The following is a 24,603-nucleotide window of genomic DNA, read 5'->3' as shown; positions in this document are numbered from 1 at the left end:
TTGTTTACCAGGAAAGTCTGACTTGAAACTAAGCCAATTTTCTGAGGAGGCCTGGGCAGAAATGCTCCAGACGCATGTCTTTGTAACATGAGAGGAAATGGTAGCACCTGAAGGAAACCCACATGAATGCAGGGAGGACATACAGACACCCCTTAAAAGGCACTTCAGCTGAGAATTGAACCAGAGAACCTCTTGCTGTCAGGCAACAACGCTACCACTGCACCACTTCACCGCGTTGTATCGCTGTCTCTAGAAGTTTGAGTTTGTGCACCTGCATGATTTACTGTGTGAGGATATTTTTTTCTATTCTCAGCATTTGTACAACTGTGGAGTTAGAATATTTAATTAAGAGGACTCTGGGGACACAGGAAAGCTTGTCCCCTGTAATAAAAGAAATTTTGGAAAAGTATTTGCTGTAAATTAAGTTTTAGATGTAAAGTGATTTGATTAATTGTGTTTTAGATTAAATGTGTATTAGATGATTTTTTTTTTAGATAATTTGACATTACACATGCGTACACAAGTGTGTGTTTGTATACATATAGATGAAGCACAGCACAAAAAAAACTTCCACTATAAAAAGCAAAGCCAGGAAAATCAAAACTGAGCCAAATTGCCAGTCAAAAACATACCTAGAAAAACACAAATACAACGATCTTTCCTGAAGCTAATGGAAAGCAGACAAACCAAAGTAGAGTCAGATACTCAAACCCAAACTGTAAACCAGCACGCTAAAGCAACTAGCTTTCTGAGAACGAAAGATATGCAGTAGAAAAATAAAATACACATTCAACCAAACTCTGACCCAAAACGTAACCTAGGAAAAAAACAACGAGGTTAATCTCAGCAAAATACAACTTTAATAAAAAAAAAAAACTGAAAAACATGCACTTGGTAAAAGAAAAGTGTAAAAAGGATGAAAGTACAAACAGAAAGAAAATTTGACTGTGTTTAGGGAAACAGTTTTATTCCTGTATGTGCATGTTTTTAATGTATGTTCTTCTGCTATCTTGGGGAAGGGGGGACTGGCCACACAGTTGATGACATATTTTTAAAATAGATGTGAACCAGTGCTTTGGTTTTGTATCATTTTGTGTTGTTTGGATGTCTGTGAACAACAGAAGAATGCATGTCTTGGCATGTAGCCCCAGTTCAAGTACTTGTTTTAACGTGCCAAGATTTGGGGAGATGTAACATTATTTCCTGTCTGTGTCTTACAACATACTGTCAAGTTATGGATGTGCATGTTGGAGCAGTAATGAAATGAAAGTTTGTACATAACTTGATTTGCAAACAACATGTACAAGCCCTATGTGAGAATTGCTCTTATTCTGATCTGTTCTGCAAACTCATGGTAGTGCCCTAAGAGAAAATCTTTTTGGAATCTGGCCCTAAAATCACAACACTTGTTTCTCAAACTATATAGATTCATGTTACAATTTTTCTGACAAATGAAGTTGATAAATAAGGTAGATATAGCTAATGAATTTTAAGTGTTATGTAAAAATATGAGCTGCAACACATAATGGCTTGAGAATGTCATTCATGGGGAAGCAGCTGTAGGCACTTCTTGAACCCATCACGTGTGGAAGAACCTTGAGGCCACTGAAGTAGCCTGATTGGAATAGTACTGAATCCCTAAAGAGGCTAAGTAGAAAGTATGAACAGGATAGTAAAGGGGCCAGCAGTTTCTGGGGGTAAGATGGACACAGATCACGTGTCAACAGATGTAGTAATAGAAGATCAGCTAGGTAGCCAGTTTATGTAGACTGGCATGATACTGTTAATTTAATGGTTTAGCAGTGCAGGCTTTCGGCATGAAGGAGTTTGGACAGAGCCTAGATTTGTGTTACTGGAACTAATGACCAATTCAAGCACTTGTTAAAATCTAGGGTTATTACCGAAAAAAATCCCTTCAAATAATTGTCGGCTGTTGAGTATCCAATTAATTGAAAACTAAAAGAAAAAAAAACAGAACACTGTGTCCACCACACCGGCTACATTAAATACAACAACTCTGAGCTCGCACAACTGGAGGTAAAAAGTGGAATTTACCCTTTCCTACTGTTTGATGATCCCAAACATAAAAACACTCAATCAGCAGTTAACAAAGTTGGAATTAGATCAGGGGATCGTCAAATTCCTGTTTTAACGAAAAAAGCATTTGACAAACACAACTGCACACGTGTGTGTTTGGTTATATGTGTATATATGTATATATTTGTGTATTTATACATTGAGTGAGTAATGGTTGCTATCCATACACAGTCAGCCTTTGGTAGAGATGTGTGTCTCTCTGAACCTTTGGTAACCCAGGGCAGTATCATCTGCACTTGATGGTGGGCTGGGATGGGATATCAGCTAGACGCCAGCTAATCTGTCTCCGAGAGAGTGGCATGGACTTGTCTATTAGACTAGCCCATGGTGGAGACTACAAGGATATTACGCAAGGCTTCAATAGAAGACAGGACTTAAGCAGAAAAATCCAAGCACTGGATGTTGCAAGTTTGGTGTGGGACTATAATATCCTCTTGTGTCTGCATCCCACTGAAGCTACATTAAAAGAGCCCCAGGCTGCAGCATGCAGGCCCTGCCTGTCTGTTGGTTCTCTCTTCTGATGCTTGGGAAAACATACTCGGAGAGAGACCATTTGTCACCAGACTGTATTGTAAAATATCTCTGAATAGTACTTAATGCCACTTATATAGAAGAACAGTATGCTACCTTACATTTCCAGATAATTGTGGTTTAAAGTGCTAAATTGCTTTTTTCTTCAGAGTGGGGGATTTTTTAAATAGCGATTGTAATTGCTTTTCTTTTTCTGCTTTCTGTACTCAGGTTCTGCTGGAAATAATAACGGGCCTTCTACCCAGTGATGAAAATCAAAAGCCACCATCGCTGGTACAGTACTGTTTTACAATGTTTTTTCACACATGTATACTGCATAACAGATTACACTTTGATCTTTGAGGATTTTCTGTAGCTATGTGAAGATGCTGCTAAAAGGCACAATTGGCGACTGTGCATTAAATCACTTTTTTTAACCTAAAAATACATTCTATTTTAGGTGGATGTACAGATCTAATATATACTTATCACTCAGAAATGTTTTCTTTTTTCAAACACCTTTATTAAATTCTGACTTGTGACAAACGCAAATTTATATTCATATAAAAGGAATCAAATTATATTAACATAAACATTATGCTTCACATATATTGCTGTATATCATATAACCTAAGCAGTGTTACATAAATTATTCAATTCCTGCTTTTTTTTTTTTTTACAAGAAACATCTGCATTAAATCATCATTTACTAAACCACACCGACACAATCCTAGTCGCAAACATTTTACATCACAAACCATACTGACACACTCCCAGTTGCAAAGATTGTACATCACTTACAGTCTACCCAATCTTTCTCACTCAAACATTACACACCTTATTCATGTCCTACTGCCTTTTAGGCCTCATTTCTCCATTGTATGTATTGTTCCCATAATTCCCATGTTTTCCTGTGTAGTTTGCTCCTAACCATTTCTAAAGATCTCAGTTCAAGTTGTTTTATCTGTTAATATAGTCACTACTTCCAGTACAGCTGCTTTAGATTTTGATTTCCATTTTCTAATAATTGCGTTTTTGGCAGCCACCATTATTAGACACAGCAAGGCCTTACTGTGTCTAGGCAATTCCAATTCTGTATCATAGCTCAGAAAAATCATCTCCCTCGTCACACCATTCTGCACACCCATCATCTCCGACAGTGCATCCCGCAGGGAATCTTTAAAGTCCGCCAACTCACCGCACTCACAGTAAATGTTTTCCCATTTACCTCTTTCTTCTCCTTCAATATTTACTGTCTGCCTGAGGAAAAATTCTCTGGAGTCTACTTGGGGTATAAAAATATCTATGTAAACATTTCCAGGCAAAAATCCTAAATCTTCTAGATTTTGTCGTATACTCTGCACCGTAAAAATCTACTGCCAGACATTAATGGACCAGAGTTCCGCTGTGGCGACCCCTAACCGGGAAAAGCTGAAAGAAGAACAAAAACATTTATGAGACATACATATATCCTCCCATTGTTCCTTTGTGCACTGCTTATCCAGTCTCTCTCTTCCCAATCCTTTCGAACCTCCTCTGATTGATTCTTGTAGTTATCATGCAATATTTTATATGCTGTACTAATTGTTCCTTTTTTAATGGCAGCTTCTGTTCTAGATTCTGTTAAAAAGTCTACCAGTGCTGGTCTTTCATTTAGGACCTCCCTATTTCTTTCTCTTTTCATATTCTCTCAAATCAATCCCTGATAGGCTAGGCAATTTCTAACCTGCAGTCCAAGTAAACTCTTGCCGTCTTCCCATTCTGTCATCCTTCCCTCTCTAGTTATTTTGCTCCCAATATCTTGGTTCCTTTGCCAGATTTCTCCAATAAATTCTAGGCCCCTCTTGCCTATTGTCTGTATTCCTAATTGCAGTCACCCTCTCAGCAGAATCTCCTTTCTCCATTCCCATGATGGCTTAGTTCTTAGAATACTTTCTGCTACTTTATGGACATAATATTCACAAACCATTCAAGCCCCAACCAGAACTAACAAAACTAACAACAAAGAAAGCATATTGGACTGGATTCTAATAGTCACTCTCAAACTTATACAGTAGGGACACTACCTGATGATTTAAGTGACCACGTCCTTACTTATCTAATCAGACATAAAACTACTACCCCTAACCTAACCAAATACAAAATAGTCAGATCAAATAAAAACTTTAACCCTGAAAGCTTCCTTACAGAACTAAATGCATGCAACTGGTCTCCTCTTAAACAACTGTCACTGGATGATGCTGTAACTTACTTCAACTCCAGGTTCCTTTCTGTCCTAGACTCTCATGCTCCCTTAAGATCTATTAGAATTAACACAAAACCTGCCCCTTGGCTCTCAAAAGATACAAGGCATAAAATTCTCCTAAAAAATAAACTCTGGACCAAATTTCGTAGTACTAAAGATCCCTCTGACCAACTTAACTTTAGACAAGTAAGAAACTCCACTAAAAAAGCTGTACTACTAGATAAAAGAAACTACTGCTGCCATTTACAACAAGCTAACCAACAAAATCCACAAAAGTTCTGGGCAGGCATAAACTCTGTCTTAAAGCCTGGCCACAATGACACCTCATGCCCCTTAGGCACTTCTCAAAACAACCCAAAACAAACTGCTGATGCCTTCAATACCTTCTTCGCTGAAACTGTCCAGTCTCTAGCTAACCAACTAGCCCCAAATATCTCAGTCCTCCTCCTCTAACACTTCCATTCCCACTTTTCAACTGCAACCTGTACCCACTTCACTTATCTGTTCTCTTCTCCACAAACTTAAAACCGCCTCTCCTTCTGCTGACCTTCTACCAGCTCAGTATCTAAAAATTGCAGCCAATCCATTAGCCTATCCCATTTCCATTCTGATTAACAGAACCATTGTTGAAGGCTGCATTCCTCACTTTGGAAAATTTCACATATCATTCCCCTGCATAAAGGAGGGATCTCTACAGAACTCTCAAACTACCGTCCCATAGCCTTACTCTCCCCTTAGCTAAAATCATGGAGAAATACATCCAAAAACAACTTCTTAAACACTTGTTAAATCACAACCTATTAGCTGACTGTCAACATGGCTTCAGGCCTTACCACAGCACCACCTCAGCCCTCCTTTCCTTTACTGACTGCATCAACAAAAACTGGAACAATAACATACTTACCTCTGCCCTCTTTATTGACCTATCCAAAGTCTTTGATATAGTCAACCACCAGATACTGTTAAACTTACTTAAAACGTTTGCTCTTGACTTTGGTGCAATAAAATGGTTCAAATCATATCTTCATAACAGACGTGCGCTGGAAAAACAGCTTATCCAACCTCCTACCTATTACCCTTGGAGCCCCCAAGGATCAATACTTGGCCCCCTTCTGTTCTCAATTTTCATTAATGATCTTACATACTAGTTTGTCCTCTGCTACCTGTATACAATATGCTGATGATTCTACTTTGATTTGTTCTGCCTCATTCCCCTCCGAACTGCACTGTATCCAGACTTTCCAAAATGTTTAAAAATGGTTCTTAAAAAGATGCTTAATCTTAAACCCCAAGAAAACCAAACGGTTACTTTTCTCCCCCACCCAAAAATCCTCTACACTCAACTTCTCTGTCTTCTCTAGTAATGGCACCTACATATCTCCTGACCCCTCCACCAGGCTCCTCGGAGTACAGATAGACAACAACCTATGCTTTGACTCTCACATTAACAGCACAATAAAATTAGTCAACAGAAAACTTGGCTCCCTGTTTAAAATTAAATCATTTCTTACACCTCTAGCCAGAACTTCCATTGCCCATACCCATCTGATTTCTACCCTCCTTTACGCCTCCCCCATCTGTACATATTTGTCCAAAACTAACCTCTCCAAACTGACTGTTGCCTACAACAGTATTGCCAGATTTGCCTCTGGCTCCACCTTTAGAACTCACCACTGCTTAAACTTAAAACAATTGCGATGGCTTGAGCTGCAAAATCTCATCTTATTTCACCAGCTCTCCTTAGCCCATAAAATCCTCTACAAACCAACCAACACCGCTATACTCACTACCCTCATTAGTCCTTATTGTAATCTCAAAAGCTTACGTTCTTCTAACAAACTTCTAATATCTACCTGTAAATCCAACAACTTAGCAGGTGACTCCTTGTTCTCTAAGACAATTGGAAAAGCCTGGAACTCCCTTCCTTCCAACCTCACAGCTATCTCCTCTCTTCCCAGCTTCAAATCCAAACTCAAAACTCACCTCTTAACTCACTGGCTCTGCCCCTGCTCTAACCCTGACTAGCTTGCATTCTGTTCCTAGTACTCTCATTTATCTTGCTTACATTCTGCTCCTAGTACTCTCATTTATCGTGCTTACATTCTGCTTCTAGTACTCTCATTTATCATACTTACATTCTGCTCCTAGTACTCTCATTTATCATACTTACATTCTGCTCCTAGTACTCTCATTTATCGTGCTTACATTCTGCTTCTAGTACTCTCATTTATCTTGCTTACATTCTGCTCCTAGTACTCTCATTTATCGTGCTTACATTCTGCTCCTAGTGCTCTCATGTATCGTACTTACATTCTGCTCCTAGTGCTCTCATTTATCGTGCTTACATTCTGCTCCTAGTGCTCTCATTTATCGTGCTTACATTCTGCTCCTAGTACTCTCATTTATCGTGCTTACATTCTGCTTCTAGTACTCTCATTTATCTTGCTTACATTCTGCTCCTAGTACTCTCATTTATCGTGCTTACATTCTGCTCCTAGTGCTCTCATGTATCGTACTTACATTCTGCTCCTAGTGCTCTCATTTATCGTGCTTACATTCTGCTCCTAGTACTCTCATTTATCGTGCTTACATTCTGCTTCTAGTACTCCCATTTATCGTGCTTACATTCTGCTCCTAGTGCTCTCATGTATCGTACTTACATTCTGCTCCTAGTACTCTCATGTATCGTACTTACATTCTGCTCCTAGTGCTCTCATTTATCATACTTACATTCTGCTCCTAGTACTCTCATTTATCGTGCTTACATTCTGCTCCTAGTACTCTCATTTATCTTGCTTACATTCTGCTTCTAGTACTCTCATTTATCCTGCTTACATTCTGTTCCTAGTACTCTCATTTATCTTGCTTACATTCTGCTCCTAGTACTCTCATTTATCGTGCTTACATTCTGCTCCTAATACTCTCATTTATCATGCTTACATTCTGCTCCTAGTACTGTCATTTATCATACTTACATTCTGCTTCTAGTACTCTCATTTATCGTGCTTACATTCTGTTCCTAGTGCTCTCATTTATCATACTTACATTCTGCTCCTAGTACTCTCATTTATCGTGCTTACATTCTGCTTCTAGTACTCTCATTTGTCATACTTACATTCTGCTTCTAGTACTCTCATTTATCGTGCTTACATTCTGCTCCTAATACTCTCATTTATCATGCTTACATTCTGCTCCTAGTACTCTCATTAATCATGCTTACATTCTGTTCCTAGTACTCTCATTTATCTTGCTTACAAATCTTTTCAAAAACTTACTATTCAATTTGAATACCCTTTGATGTTCTTATTTTCGCTTATTACAGCCACTGTAAAAATACTTTTATGATACTATTATTTTTTCTCTGAGCTAGATTTGTAACTTTTTTAATGTTTAATGTTGATTAATGTTTAATGTTTTTCATCTGGAGCTTTTCTCCCCGGGCCTCTGCTGAAAATGGACATATATCCAGTTGGACCAGCCCGGTCAACAAATGTAAAATAAAATAAATGATTATTGTTATTCTCCTTAATGGCCTCCATCCAAAATCTAAGGAACTGAATTCATAATATTTCTTCTGATTGGAGGGACAGCACTAAAAGTGGGGTAGTGTTACATTTGCTTTAACAAAGTCACTAGATTCAGAAGGTATAACGTTCTATAATATGCCCTTTTTTCACCAGCATTCTCAAAAATTAAATAGAAAAAACGCTGAAGAAACAGGCAGAAGATTTATTAACATGACACTGATCTAAAATATCTATCGAAACACTGGGTGCCAGTTACATAGGCACTCTTGCAGGTTCCTTCAAGGGATGATAACTCCAAAATGAGAGGAAATGATAAGTGTATATTCTTGTGAATAAAAGCAGTCCAGCAGAGCCTTTACAAATTTACATAATCATTTGAAGGAAATTATTCTAGTGTTTCTGTATGAGGCATAGAATGTGGGACTCAAACAGCAGTGCACTCACGGGGTGGTTATAATTGTCTGCTGAAATTATCAGGTTTCTTGTTCGAGCCTTGTTTAATTGCTTGAAGAGAGATAGAGGAAGCAAATTGTGTTTTTCTACAAGTATCAGTGTTCTGTTTGACTCCACCACTAACAGTGGGTGCCACATGTGACAGGACTCAACATCATTTCTTAGCAGAGTACTGAACCAGTATTGGCTTCTTCATTACAAGTGGTACTGTCATTGTTCTGGAAAAGGCGTTCCCACTATTAAAAGTATCTGGTCAACTACAACTTTTGACAATAAACAAAACCAAACTTCTGAAACAAAGAAATATATTTTGTATCCACCTCTAGTAATCCCACCAATTGCCCAAGTTTTCATTCTTTTATTGTCTACAAAACGAGTGATTTCCTCACTGGAGTCATAAGTTACCTAAGATGGCCATCGCAGATTGTCTTCAGTAAAGAAAAAGAAGTGGATTTCTGTTTTTCTAGGCAGTTGTCTTTAAAAAGGACTTTTTGCAGATGCAGGCCTCTCGTATATACTGAGCCATGTGATTCAGATCTTGAGGTTAATACCACACACACACACACACACACACACACACACACACACACACACACACACACACACACACACACAGACTGTCCTAGCTATTATAGGTCTAATTACTCTGGTTGGGAAACTGTTCACTTTTGTCCAAGAAAGCACTTTGTAAACTTTGTTTATTTATTTATTTGTAGGGAAGGGGTTCAAGAGTCATTGCTATTGCTTTTTGTTTTCTGCTTTCATTGATTTATTTTTATTTTTGAGCAATAGGCAGGATGCCTCACTCTAGACTTACTGGCTCTGAGTTTTAACATCAAAGGGTCACAACATGCTTTACTTGATCAGTAGAGTGCACTGTTGTTACATTATTTTCCAGTTCCACGTGTAACACTATTTTTACCATTTAAGACAACAGCCTGTGGTTTACATTAATATTTACAGATGACAGAATTATCTCCAAAATTCTGTCTGGCTAGGCTGGCAACCTTCACCCATCTTCACCTAGTATTCACAGCAACTGTGAACATATGTTTTTTTATATATAAATGTATGTTTGCCTAAGACTTAACTGGTAATTCTGTAAAGGTGCTAAAATAAAAGGAAGGTTTACTAAAAGATAGTCAGTAAATTCCAGATTCTCAAACGCCTACAAAAGACAATATGGTAAATATTCTTCTCTTAAGATTGTCTGCAGTTTTTGCAAACTGTGTGTCTTATATACCCCACAGTTTTCTGAATGTTCAGGAAAACAGAATCATTTTAACACCAAATGAGGTGTCCAAAATATTGCTTATTGCAACAGTTTTAAAGTCAGATAATGCAGAAGAAGAAGAAGCAAGCTGTCCAACATTTGTCCCATGCTGAAGGACACCAAAAATGCTGTACTGCAGTTTATTTGCTCAGCTTAGCAGGAGGAGGGGTCAGCAATGCACAGTGCTGCATGTGATGAGATGACTCATTCCAGTCCTCAGCTTTGCAGGAGGGGGGTCAGCAATGCACAATGCTGCCTTTGATGAGATGGCTCATTCCACTCCTCAGCTTAGCAGGAGGGAGGTCAGCAATGTACAGTGCTGCCTTTGGTGAGATGACTCATTCCACTCCTCAGCTTAGCAGGAGGGGGGTCAGCAATGCACAGTGCTGCCTTTGATGAGATGACTCATTCCACTCCTCAGCTTAGCAGGAGGGGGGTCAGCAACGCACAGTGCTGCCTTTGATGAGATGGTTCATTCCACTCCTCAGCTTAGCAGGAGGGGGGTCAGCAATGCACAGTGCTGCCTTTGATGAGATGGCTCATTCCACTCCTCAGCTTAGCAGGAGGGAGGTCAGCAATGTACAGTGCTGCCTTTGATGAGATGACTCATTCCACTCCTCAGCTTAGCAGGAGGGAGGTTAGCAATGCACAGTGCTGCCTGTAATGAGATGGCTCATTCCACTCCTCAGCTTAGTAGGAGGGGAGTCAGCAATGCACAGTGCTGCCTGTGATGAGATGGCTTATTCCACTAGAGCAGCGTGCCTGTGTGCCCAGAAGGCTAATCAGAAGACTTGTTTGATTTAAAAAAATTTCTTAATCCATTGACACAGAAGAGCATATTTGGTATGCAGGTCATTAACAGGAGTGATGTTGTCTCATGTTACTTTGCTCAGCATCTGAAACTTTCCCAGAATACTAATTCCCTTCTCTTTATCCATAAGGCTTTGCACCATGTACCAGTCCTGTACCACTGTAATGGTACTATTACACTTCTTCTACACCATCCATGACAGTACCTACACCACCATCCACAATAGTACCTATACCACCATCCACAACAGTACCTACACCTTCCATGACAGTACCTACACCACCATTCATGATAGTATCTACATCTCCATCCACGACAGTACTTACACCACTATCCTCGACAGTACCTACACTACCATCCACGATAGTACTTGCACCTGCATCCACGACAGTATCTACGTCACCATCCTCGACAGTACCTATGCCACCTTCCTCAACAGTATTTACACCATCCACTACAGTACCTCTTTTCACCCTTTGTACTTGTATTCCTTTTGCCTTATCTGACTTCCCCTACCCTGTACTGCATCCCTTAATTTAGTTGCCCTTTTACTACTCCTACATTCATGCTGCGTTCCATTGATCAGCTCTCTCCTTTTGTCTTTTTTACACCTACTACTATTTCTTGCACTCCACCCTCCCTTCTCTCTTCTTTCCAAACTGAACCTTTATTCTAAATATGCCTAATCTGTTTAATATACTCTGCTTTAAGTAACCCAGTACATTCTGTGAGAGTAGTATATCAGTATAAATATTTGTTTATTATTACTACTGAGTATTGTGATTGTTACCAATGTAGTTATTGCTTGGCAGTTTAATTTGTGATTCTATTATTATTATTACTATTTCTGTGATGACTTGATTCTTAATTTCAGAAGTCTTTTCTACTGCCAACTGGCCCAGGTCATGCCTGAAAAAAAGGTCTTTGGACCAGTACACATTCTCAGTTAATCATCACACTGAGTAACGAAAATACAGTCCTGTGATTGTTAGAGGAACAAGAGTGCTGTACGTGGTCTACCTTTTAGACACTGTGAGTCTGTGTGGGACATGGCAGCTCAGATAACTAACACTGCAGGCATGTTTACCAACGGTTCCCCTTCGGTAAATCGAAATTTTACAGGTTTGATCTTGTAAAAGTTTGATCGGACTGAATGGAGATCTCCGTACAGTGCAGAATGGGAAGATTTCCCTTTTCTGCAATGTAGTGCGATCTCGGAGTTGGTATGTTTAAGTAGGGGAGGTGTGGGGGGCGTAACCCCCCTGCTACAGACATTTAGTTTTGTTTTTTGTTTTTCTTTTTACTTCAGTATTCAAACTTTTACAAGTTCGAACATATGGTCTCGGCCATATGTAGTTCGAATTTGTAAAAGTTTGATCTACTGAAGTAGATCAGTTTACCAACAGCGAAATCAGTGCTGTTGGCATTAATGAGTTAATAGTCTTGTTACAGCTTCCAGTAGCATTCCATCATCAGTCACCTTTTTCAGATCAAACTTTATAAAGTTTTTTTTTCTTCCATAACCATCCTTAGGCCTTTAAAGTTTTTTCACTTCATTCATTTCCAGTAGTGCTTTCTTTAACATTTCAGCATTTTACTGTTATTGTTATTATTAGTTTATTTTAAAAAATGAGGTTGACTGTGGGACACTTATTGAAACAGTGCAAATACAGAAAGAGAATTCTACCACAGGATAAATATACTTGAATGTTTTACTTCTCTTGGGGAGCTTGTGTGACATATAAAAGCTTTGAGGGGAAAAAAGAAATTTTTCTGATAAAGAAATTATTTCCACCCAGAGCCAAAAGATTCTTCAGAACCATGGCCTTTGACCTTAACCTTAGATCCTGCTGTTGTCACAGTCAACTGTGTGATTCCCTGTAAAGTTTGAAAGAAAAGGTTAAAGCATAGGTCTGAGAAGCGGAGACTTTCTTTCCAAGTCCTCATTCTAAAACACACAAATATGATAATGTGGTTCCTTCACTTATGCTAAAAGTTATGACTTCTAAGTATTTTATTAAATTGGCTGATAAATAGCTGTTTCAGGTTATGACCTCTAGACCAGCATTTGCAGTATCATGTTCTCTGCCTCCTCCAGACATAGATTATGGCAAGTATGTGGAAACATTTGTTTGGGCTCATCCAAAAGTAAAATCTGCGGCTTTGTTCTTCTTTGATTAAGGGGTTGGCTGAGGTATTTTTTTCCAATAGGTACAGTGATTGTAACAAGGAGGCCAGCAATGACCCATTGGAGGCACTTTTTACACAATGTCTAAACATGTTAAAGTATATGGACTCCTCCAGGAAGGCCAGCTGTGTCAGGACTGAATAGTTTTGAGAAAAATGTGGATGTTTTCTTAGATAACATTTTGAGACAATTCATGGGCAAAACCAACTCCTGTATCAAAAATTCTGGCGAGGTTGTTGACAGTGAGATGGTAGTTATCCTGTGATGATTATTATTGGCTTAGCCTTGATGTTACAAATTTGTATTCTACAATTCAGCATCTTTGGTGTAAGAACAGTTGCACATTATCTGGATGAAGGGTGATTCACTTCAGATGCTTTGGCACTGTTGCATTTTTGCTTAACACGTGTTCAGATATGGGCAGAAGTGTTTTTTTACAAATGAGGGCACCATTGGGATGCCATTTTTGCCCCCTCTTATGCAAACACTTTTATGTCCTCTTTTGAAAAGAATGCTATGTTAGGCAGTGAGTTTTATTTATTTATTTTTGGTAAGTCAGCAGTATTATTTATGAAGTACATATATTTACTTTTTATGTTCTTTGTAAGAGTGATATAAGAATGCAGAAACTTTTGCTCAGGATGTGAATAACATCTATTAGTTTTTATTTCTAAAATAACTGAAAAGGCTGATTTTTTTTTAGCTATAACTATAATGGGGCAGTCAGGCAGACATAGGTTCATAGGTTGGTACTAGGCTATCGGCCCTAGGGCCTATACAAGCCTAGCCATAACAATTCCCTGGATATTTCTTCCCATAATATTTACTTCCCTGGACCCCTGTCTAGCAGGGCGACTGACGTGATCCCCGGGGTGAATTTCCTATCTCTCATCCAATCGTCAAGGTGCCTTTTGAAGAGGGCCAAGGAGGCGCTTTGCTTGACATGTATGGGCAGTCTATTCCAGAGTATGGGGAGTCTCTGGGTCAGGAACTTATCCCTCCAGCATGTTTTGTTCATTGTGATGACAAGGTTTAGATCCCTAGAGCGTGTGGCTCTGAGGGATTGGGATTTCTTTAAGAGGAGCTTGTCCAACAGCTCAGGGTTTGAAATGGCCTTGTATGTAAGCAGAGATCGCCTCTGAGTAGACGATATGCCACAGAGTATAGCTGGAGTTTTTTTAGACGGTCAGCATAGGGCATCTGCTCTACGCCTGTGATTCTTTTAGTGAGGTATTTCTGCGGCCTTTCCAGCTGTTGCAGATGTCTTGTGAGGTACATACCAAACAGGGCATTATACTCTATAATGGGTCTAATGAGGGATGAGTACAGTGGGACAATGACCTCCTTTTTTCTGGATGAAAAGCCCTTAGTGATGAGGTGTGCCACATAGAGGGATTTCCTGACTGTTATGGTGATGTGGTTATAGAAGGTGAGACCACTGTCCACCTGTGTCCCGAAGTCTCTCATCACACTTTTGGTGTTTAGTGTACTGCCACCTATGTGGTAATTCATGGGTACATGTTTTTTCCCAAAGGGGATAACTATACATTTCTTGGCATTAAGCTTGAGCCCATGGCTCTGGCACCAAGCATCTGTTTCTGTAAGGCCCTTTTATAGAATATCTACATCATTTGGGGATTCAGTAATGGCTCCCAGTTTTCAGTCATCTGCAAACTTTGTTATCCAGAGTCCCTTAGTGTTGGCCTGTACTTCAGAGAAGTAGATGCCAAACAAGAGTGGTCCCAGGACTGAACCTTGAGGTACTCCACTTGTCACATGCCTGGAGCTGGATTTGGAGTCTGCTACTTTTACAGTGTGGGTTCTGTCAGTAAGCCAGTTGGCAACCCATCGAGTGACGTAGGGATTTATGCCCAGCTTAGTAAGTTTATCTATGATTCCAGAGTGGGTGATGGTGTCGAAGGCATTGGCGAGGTCCAGATAGGCTGTGTGGACTGCCTTACCCTCGTCCACAGCTCTGCAAACTGATTTGAAAAAGTCGATCAGGTTCAGAAGACAAGATCGGCCCTTCATGAACCCAAACTGGGTGGGGTCCAGTGTTTGAAGGTTGCCAGTGTCTTTGTTTATAAGTTCCATGCCCTTGCAGATCAGGCTCGACAGACTGATGGGATGGTAGTTCCCGGGATACAAGATGGGATCCTCCCTTGTGGACTGGGATAACTGTAGCTGTGTGCCATTCAGTGGGCACGAAGCCTGAGGTGAGGCTATGATTAAACATGACACTTAGGAGAGGTGCCAGTTGTATGATGTTCATCGTGTTACCCTGCTGCAGTCATTACACTTGGGTTATCCTGTCGTCAGGCGGTCCCGCAGTCGGACGGATTTCCAAAGTCTTGGTCCAACGTCAGTTGCAGTCGCCTCATCCCTGACATCAGTGTGCCAGGGGTATATATAGTGCAACCAACGCCATTTTCTTCAGTCTTTCTTGCCGCGCGGTGCCTGAAGCAGAAACAGTTCGCAAGTGCTGGTCGGCCGACTCCTGAGATTTTCGAATTCGAATTTCAGACCGAAGTCTTCTATAAAGCTAAGTACCCCGTTGGGGAAACTTTTCTTGCCTCAGACCGATGTCAGAAAAAGTTAACAATTGCATTTCTTGTGGGAAGCAAATACCTCATAAGGATTTTCATTCTTATTGCATACCTTGCCTAGGCCCTGATCACAATGTCACTTCTTGTCGTTTTTGTGCTAGATTTGATAAACGTACTATTAAAAGATGATTTGATTTCGCACGACATTTTATTTGGCAGAAAATTTAATTATAACATGCCGTCGGTGCTTCCGACTACCGGCGTGCACAAAAAGCGCAGGGATAAGGATCGACAGCCCAGGCCTAAGCCCAATTCCGAGGCCTCGGTTGATCCGGTCTCTGGTTCTCCAGTTATCAGTGAGGCTCCGACGCAACCTCTGGCTACCGCAGTTCTAGGAACCGAGACCGCTACAGATATTTTGACGGAATGTACTAGGCCGACGCAGCCTTTTACTTCAGGCCCTACTGACGATTTACCTTCCAAGGACGTCGGTGCTTCTGAAACGCCATCGGTTTCAGAAGGCGTTTTCAGACCAACGACTCTTTCAGTCAAAACGTTTTCTAAGTCGAAGACTCCGTCCAAACCGAAAAAGGCTTCACTTCAGTCTCCTGTACAAGGCCCTATGCCTAAGAAACAGATGCCCAAGATGGCTGAAGATTTGATTTCTCTTATCAGGGGGTCTCATCCTCCTCCTGACAAAAGGCCTAGACTACAGGAAGAATCTGCTTCCTCTGAACAACTGTCTTTTTCTTCGGATTCCTCTGAGAACCAAAACTATTCCTTCTCTCCTTATGAAGATTCTGATGCTGAGGACTCTATTCCCTCAGCTTCCCCTCCAGAAGATTACTCTTTTGGGGAAACTTTACACACTATGAGGGAACATTTTCACTGGGAAGGTCAGGGAAAAGGCTCAGAGAGTTTCTTTTACTCTCCCAACACAGACCTCTAGCCATCCCTCCTGTTTTGGACATTGTGGATGATGTCTGTTTAGAATCCAGTTTCAACCCTGACTCTCTGCCTCCTGCTCCGGCCAAGCCTGACAGATACTACAGAGTACCTGATTCCCACAAATTTCTTTACAAAAGCCCAGTAGCTGACCCAGAGACTATCTCCCAGGGTCCCAAGGGGCCTAAGGCTTCCAAGGCTAAAAATCCAGTACCTTCTGAAAGGGATTCAAGAGCACTAGACAGATGGGGGAAAAAGGTTTATACCTCAGCCACTTTAGCTAGGAGAGCTCTAAATTGTCAATTTCATATGCTTAAGTATCAGCAATTTCAAAACAAAAAATAACACAATCTGAATTGAAAGAAGTACAGGATTTGTTGCACGCCACCGAGCAGGTAGGCAAACATACCTTGCAATGTGGGTTTGATTCTTTAGAGGCCTCCTGCAGAGCAGCTGTCACTGGATTAGTTATACGTAGGTATGCCTGGCTAAAGGAACAAAGTCTGCCTGATCATGTTAAAACAAAACCATTAGATGCTCCCTTACAGCAGGATGTTCTTTTTGGTGTTAAAGCAGAAGAAGTTTTAAAGAAAATGGAAGATAAGGCAAAATCAATGCAGACAGTCAAAGATTTCCTACAAGTACAACCCCCTCGCTTCAGCAGAAACTGGCCAACAAAAAAATTGGTCCTTTCCAGCCACTGACAGGCCTCAGAGGGGTAAATAAAGGCGCCCAAGGGGCAGAGGACAACCACAAGCTCAGTATAAACCTCGCCAATGGAGCACTCCAACCCAGAAGGGAGGAGAAGGCAGGTCTCAACCCACCAGAAGGCAAACTCAATGACTTGCACCTCGACTTAGCACTATTTGCAGACAACTGGCACATAGTCACAAAGGACAAATGGGTACTAGACATAATTTTACGAGGATACAGATTCCACTTTCACACCTTGCCAATAAAAAGAGGAATGCCAAACCTGCCACTAAATCAAAGGGCAGAGGCTCAAAAACAAATTACAGCTCTCATGGCCATGACAGCCATTCAAAGGGTACCAACTCAAGAGCAAGGCCAAGGATTTTACTCAAGACTCTTCCTAGTACCCAGAAAAGAAAATGCTTGGAGACCAATTCTGGACCTTTCAATTCTAAACACTTACTTACAAGTTCCCAAATTCAGGATGCTAACACTACAGCAGCTACTTCCCATGTTGGGCAAGGAAGCATGGCTGGTAACATTGGACCTCAAGGAGGCATACCTGCATGTCCCTATCAGACAAAGTTGCAGAAGATACCTCCATTTCATTGCAGGTTCAACCCATTATCAATTCTCTGCACTGCCCTTTGCCCTATCTACTGCGCCCAGAGTATTCACAAAATGCCTGGCACCAGTAATTGCATACTGCAGACAAAGAGGAATTTAAATATATCCATGCCTGGACGACTGCCTCATTCAAGCAGAAAGAAAAGACATTCTCTTACAACATCTGACTTTTGTGAAGCATCTACTGAATTGTCTGGGGTACACAGTAAACGAAAAGAAGTCAAAACTAGTACCCTCACAAAAAAAAAAAAAAAAAAAAAAAAAAAATGACATTCCTGGGTGACAGCTTGGACACAACGGCCCAGAAGGCTTATCTTACACCAGACAAGCAATTACAACTGACTCAGTATTTCAAAACAATGGCAACAAAGACCCAATTAACTGCAAGAAAAATTCTGCAGGCTTTGGGATACATGGCATCTTGCATTCTGATAATACCATTTGCAAAACTGCATATGAGGAAATTACAGTGGTACCTAAAAAGCGTAGGAGCTCAACACAGCCACTGCTTGGACACAGTGATATCTCTCATTCCCTGCCTTCAACAGGAATTTCTATGGTGGGCACAGGCATGTCACCTCAACAAGGGTCAGCCTTTCACCTTTCCCCCAACCAGGCAAACTATCACAACAGATGCTTCAGACTATGCCTGGGGGGCACACATGGCAGGGCAATGCATTCAAGGCCTATGGACTGCAGAACAAAGAAAACTGCACATAAACCAAAAGGAGATGCTAGCTGTACAGAAAGCTCTGACAGCCTTCAAGGATCTACTACAGCCTGGACAACTTACAATAAAGATGGACAACACCACAGTAATGTGGTACATAAACAAACAAGGGGGCACACATTTCTACCCTCTTTGCAGGCAAGCAATAATCTTATGGAACACAGCTCTGGCCTACCAAGTCCAGTTACAAGCTCAATTCTTGCCAGGACAGAAAATCACATTGGCAGACGACCTAAGCAGAAACATCAAAGATCCCCATGAGTGCAAGCTAGACCCACAAATATTTACAATGATAACTCAAAGATGGGGCCTACCAAATATAGACCTGTTTGCCAGTCCTCAAAACTACCAGCTGACAAAATTTTGTACAAGGACATTCCACCATCAAGCTTGGAAAGTGGACGCTCTCTCCTTCACTTGGAAAAACCTGACAGTATATGCCTTTCCTCCATTACCTCTTCTCACAAAGGTTCTTTTGAAGGTCAAAAAAGAAGAAACCTCAAATGATTCTCATAGCCCCAGACTGGCCACGCCAGCACTGGTACCCACTATTGAAGAATATGGCTCACAGCCCACCATGGATATTGCCTCAAATACCTCATTTGCTCACGCAGCAAGACAAGCAGATTCTACACAGCCAGACAAAAACCTTAAGCCTGGCTGCATGGCAAATCAATTAAGCATCCAATCAGCCCCTCTTTCACAAGCAGTGCTGGATGTTATTCTAGAAGCCAGGAGGCCAAGCACCAGGAAGACTTACACGGACAAATGGAAAAGGTTTTCTGCTTGGAACCAAGCTAAAGGCCAAGACACAACTCAGCCTCATATGCTTCACATTCTGCAGTATTTAGCTGAGATGTTGCATAAAGGACTTTCCTTCTCCTCAATTAAAATCCATGCTTCAGCTTTTTCAGCTCACTATGATACCAATCCACCTTTATTTTCAAATCCCCTCCTAAGGCAGTTCTTCAGAGGGGCAAAAAACATTAGACCACCTACAGCTCCTACATCAACATGGGACCTCAACTTTGTTCTGGAAAAACTAACGCTACTTCCCTTTGAACCAGCTTTTTCTGCAGACCTTCAGTTCCTATCTTGGAAGACTGTCCTGCTCCTGGCAATAACTTCTGCTAGGAGAGTTTCAGAATTGCAGGCACTTACGGCAGTGGAACCTTTCCTCATTTTTCATCAAGACAGAGTTTCTCTACGAACTAATCCTTCCTTCATGCCCAAGGTGGTTTCCAGTGTAGCTCTAAATCAAACCATCCACCTACCCATTTTCTACCCCAATCCCCAGAACAAAGGTGAGAGACTCCTGCTTTCCTTGGACATTCACAGGCAGCTTTGTTACTACTTGGCTAAAACTAAGGCTTTCAGAAAAACTGACCAGCTCTTTGTTTCCTATGCTACAGCCTCTCAAGGGAAGGCCATATCCAAGCAAACCATTTCTAAATGGATAGGCCATTGCATCCGATTCTGCTATACCCTTCATGGGAAATCAGTTCCTCCTACCATTAGATCCCACTCTACCAGGGCAACAGCTACTTCTACAGCCTTTCTCAGGGGGGTTCCTACCAAGGAAATCTTAGAAGCTGCAACTTGGAGTTCAGTGCACACCTTCACCAAACACTATCACTTACCTCTTTATTCTAAGTCCAGGGCAGGCTTCGCCACTGCAGTTCTGCAGGGCCTCATTGCCTCCACTAACCCTCTATGATGCCTCCACCCTACCTTAGCTTTGGGACTCAACCCAAGTGTAATGACTGCAGCAGGGTAACACGATTAACATAGTACAGTTTTGTACCTACCATAAATGTAGATGTTCGAGTGTTCACCCTGCTGCAGTCCAGGTTACCCTCCCTCCAACCCCTCTGATCTACTGGCTAAACCTCTGCTATGCCTTACTGATGTATTTGCTTATAGCTGAAGGGATTTTGTGTTTGCACAGTGTTCACACCATTTGGTACTGATTTGGATCACCTTTTTGGGGGCACCTGACATCTGGGGCAAGGAAAACTGAAGCAAATGGCGTTGGTTGCACTATATATACCCCTGGCGCACTGACATCAGGGATGAGGCGACTGCAACCGATGTTGGACCAAGACTTTGGAAATCCGTCCGACTGCGGGACCGCCTGATGACAGGATAACCTAAGTGTAATGACTGCAGCAGGGTGAACACTCGAACATCTACATATATGGTAGGTACAAAACTGTACTTTCACTATAATAGGGACTATTAGTAGTTAGTAGTTCATGTAGTACACAGCCTGGGATGTCATCTGGTCCCATGGATGCTGTATTCATAACTTTGGAGAATGCGCTTTCTACCTTTGTGGCCATGATTACCGGAATTTGGCAATCTTTTGGTACTGAGATGGCCCTTTAGGGGATGAGAGGGGGGTAAAATTGGCACTATATCAATCTGCCAGGATATTGGCAATATCCTTGGGATCAGTATATTTAATGCCATTCTGTTGTAGCTCAGAGTAGATCTGAGCATTGCCATTTAGATTCTTGACAACTATAGAATTACAAACTGTGTGGATGTCCTGCCCGTACGACAACTGCACAGCTCAAAACAAAATGCAAAAGATAAAACAAAGCCAGCAGATAAAGGCAAGCTGTATAACTTTATTAACTTGTCTTAAAGCATAATAAACAGACGGTTTCGGCTCAATAAAGTCTCAGCCTTCTTCAGTGTTTAAAATAAAATGAAAACAGTAGTCCCTATTATAGCGAACATACAAACTGATGTTGAAACATGATTGGTTCCTTACAGATGTTCATTCATACCAGGTGCAAATATTGCCCCTAGCTTAATTATCCATTTCTTTTCTTTTGAATCCAAAAGGCTATGCCATCCGGCTTTATTAGCCCTGTTTCCCATGACTTTGTCAATAACTGTAAATCTGAATGTAGCATTAGGATGTTTAATGGTATGTTTATATAGTGCATTGCTGGTTTTTTTATTTCTTATCCCACTAAAATGTTCTGAAATACGGATCCTAAGGGGTCTGGACGTCTGTCCAACATAAAAGGCATGGCAACTACAGGTAACTAAATAAATGAGCCAATCTGTCCCGCAATTCACAAAGAACTGAATCTGAAAGACATTGCCTGTATTACTGCTGGAAAACTCCTTCGTTTTGTTCACAGCTTTACAATGGGTACAGTGGCCACAAGGTACACAACTCGTAAGTAAGTCCCCAACCATAGTTCGTTGTCCAGAAGCCCCTGTAGTTTGGTTGATGTGTTTATAGTGGCTCAACTGGGACCCAATGTTCCTCCCCCTGCGAAATGAGAACAAACACTTGTCTCCCAAAATGGTGGAAAAATAGTCATCTGCTCTTAATATGTTCCATTGTCTCCGGACAATATTAAGTAAAGTTTCCATGTTCCTACCATAGGTAGTGACCAGACGGATCACAGATTGTTGGCTTATCCCTTGTTCTTTGTATTGTAATGTATCTGACCTATCTAATGAAGAAACCAAATTACTAGCACTCAGGACATGACCCATTTGGTACCCTCTATCCCTAAATCTATCGATAAGGTCATCCCCATACTGTACCTAACTATCAGGCTTGGAACAAATATGTTTCATTCTAAGAAATTGGGACTTAGGTATGTTTCTGTAGATGTGAGGTGGATGAAAGCTGGAGGCATGGAGAAGGGAATTATATTGGGGGTATTTCCTATATACCTGTGTATCTAGGGTGTGATCTGCATTCCTAGTAATCAATACATCCAAAAAAATGATCCTACAGGAATGATAGCTAACAGTGAATTGAATACCCCATTTGTTTTCGTTAAGATAACCTACGAATTCCTTCAGATAACTCTCATCCAATCTCCATACTATCCAGCAATCATCCAAAAACCTCCTCCAAATGTCAATTTCATTTATGTAGATGTTGTGGGAATTGTCATAAATAATGAACTCCTCAACATAAGCCATGAATAAATCTGCGTAAATGGGGGGGGCGAAAGAAGCCTCCATGGCTGTCCCCTTAGTTTGCCAAAAGTATTGGTCACGGTAAAAAAAAAACATTCTTAGTTAGTATGTGTTCAGCAAGCCCGATAATTAAAGTATTTATACCTGGAGAGTAAAGATCTGACTTGTTCAACCAGTATTCTATTGCATCCAAGCCCGGCCAATGTGGTATGTTTGTATATAATGCTGACACATCCAGGGTACAGAGTAGCCAGCCAGGTTCCAGTTGTGTATCAGCTATAATCTGGAGAAACTCAGTGGTGTCACGAAGTCTGAAACGTACCCACTTGAGTAAGGTTTGTAACTTCAAAATTAAATATTGTGATAGGGGTTCGGTGATGGAGCCCCTGCCCGAGACAATAGGTCTACCAGGTGGGTGATGGAAATCTTTATGTATCTTGGGGAGGAAGTAAGTATATTGATTTGTTGGCTCTGGGACCATTAGTTGTTGTAAATCAAAATCTGAGATGATACCCTCCTCCCTAGCTAAGGCCAAAAATTGGTCGATTTTCTTCTTGAATTTTTGAGTAGGATCAAGGGGCATCTTCATATAGTATCGTCCATCACCCAATTGTCTCATAGCCTCCTCATTATACTGTTCCCAGTTCATGACCACCACTGCTCCCCCTTACCTGCTGATAGTATAACCAAGTCCTTATGGTCCACCAGTTCTTGTAAAGCTGTTTGTTCAGTCTTTGAGAGATTATTCGCTTTACATATATAGTCCCTAGAGCTATAATGCAGATCTTTCAAAAATGCAGTCTGGAACATAAATTCATTGGAATGCATTGGGGGGATAAACTTAGATTTATGATACCCAAACCTGTCTTCACTTGTCTGATTATCAGAATCCTTGTAAAACATTCTTAAATTCAATTATCTACAAAAGGCTGTAACATCCTGAGCTAGCCAATCTTCCGGAACAAAAAAAAAACAAGGAGGAAATTCAATCCCTTATTAAGAATCTTTATTTGTACATAAGACAATAGTTACATTAGAAATATTCAAGACATTATTTTGAGTTGCTATTTCCGAGTCATTAGTTCCAATAAGATATCCATATTTCCTATTTCTGTTGTGTTTCCTACTCCCCCTAACCTACCTTTGTCTAAAGGGGTCGATTTTTTAGATACTGGTGAGTCCCCTGGGTGCTGTGTATCGAGATCAGTTACAGATGATGACTCATCCCCTGAGGTCTCATAGTTAGAACTAGAATTTGGTGTTCTTTTCAAGATTGACCTGGGTCTCTTTCGTTTGCCTGCTTTTCTGGTAGGCTCATTGAACCTGCCTTGTTTATTATTACTGGAGAATTGAATCCCCTTCTCGTAACCTGCCAGGTCCCTTTGAAATTCCTAATCTTTTTGGCCTTTAAATGTTGTTCAAGATTGTCCAAATCCTTACTTAATTTCTGGAGACAAGCTTGAAAAGCTGGAAAACCCTCAAATTTTTTGGTGCTTTCACATAACACAGTTATTTCTATCATGTCGGATTCAATGACCCTATCATAATATTCTAATAATACTTTAACAAAACCCATGGATGCCTGTTGTTGTGCTACCACCCATTGTTCTGTGAGTTCACCATCAATTCTAGCCACCAAGGGTTGGAGGTGAACTCTCAAACCCTGAGGGGCCATATTTTTGGCTAAACATGCCTTAAAAAGTTTGGCGTGCCAAACGTTAGTTCTTAAGGATCTCATATATTTGGTTAGACTTTGAAAATGAACTTCACAGGTAGCTTTTGGTGTAGTGGGGAGAGGTCCCTGAGTTTTGTGGGCATCTGAGCCCAAACCAAAAATACCCAAATAGTCTTTATTGGTAGACAAGCCCTTGAAGATTTTTGTTAGTTGCATATTTGTATTTGCAAATGGTATAGAAAATATTATATATATAAATATAAAACGTGAAATCTGTGCCTTCCAGTGTGGTCTAGCCTTAAAAACCCCTATAAAGGAAGAAAACA

At 40.7% G+C, this 24,603-nt stretch overlaps 1 protein-coding gene across 1 annotated transcript in view; it reads left to right on the top strand.

The window, feature by feature from the left end:
* Positions 1-24,603, top strand: part of IRAK4 (interleukin 1 receptor associated kinase 4) — a 547,272-nt gene that overhangs the window by 390,589 nt on the left and 132,080 nt on the right. Inside the window, exon 10 of the mRNA XM_044087412.1 lies at positions 2,839-2,901. Within this exon, the coding sequence (XP_043943347.1) occupies positions 2,839-2,901 (63 nt within the window). The remainder of the gene's footprint in view (positions 1-2,838; positions 2,902-24,603) is intronic.

The sequence above is a fragment of the Protopterus annectens genome, chromosome 11.part0 (genome assembly GCF_019279795.1).
Source record: "Protopterus annectens isolate FY-2018-M chromosome 11.part0, PAN1.0, whole genome shotgun sequence".
Lineage (NCBI taxonomy): Eukaryota > Metazoa > Chordata > Ceratodontiformes > Protopteridae > Protopterus > Protopterus annectens.
This window is presented reverse-complemented; position numbering and strand designations above follow the sequence as displayed.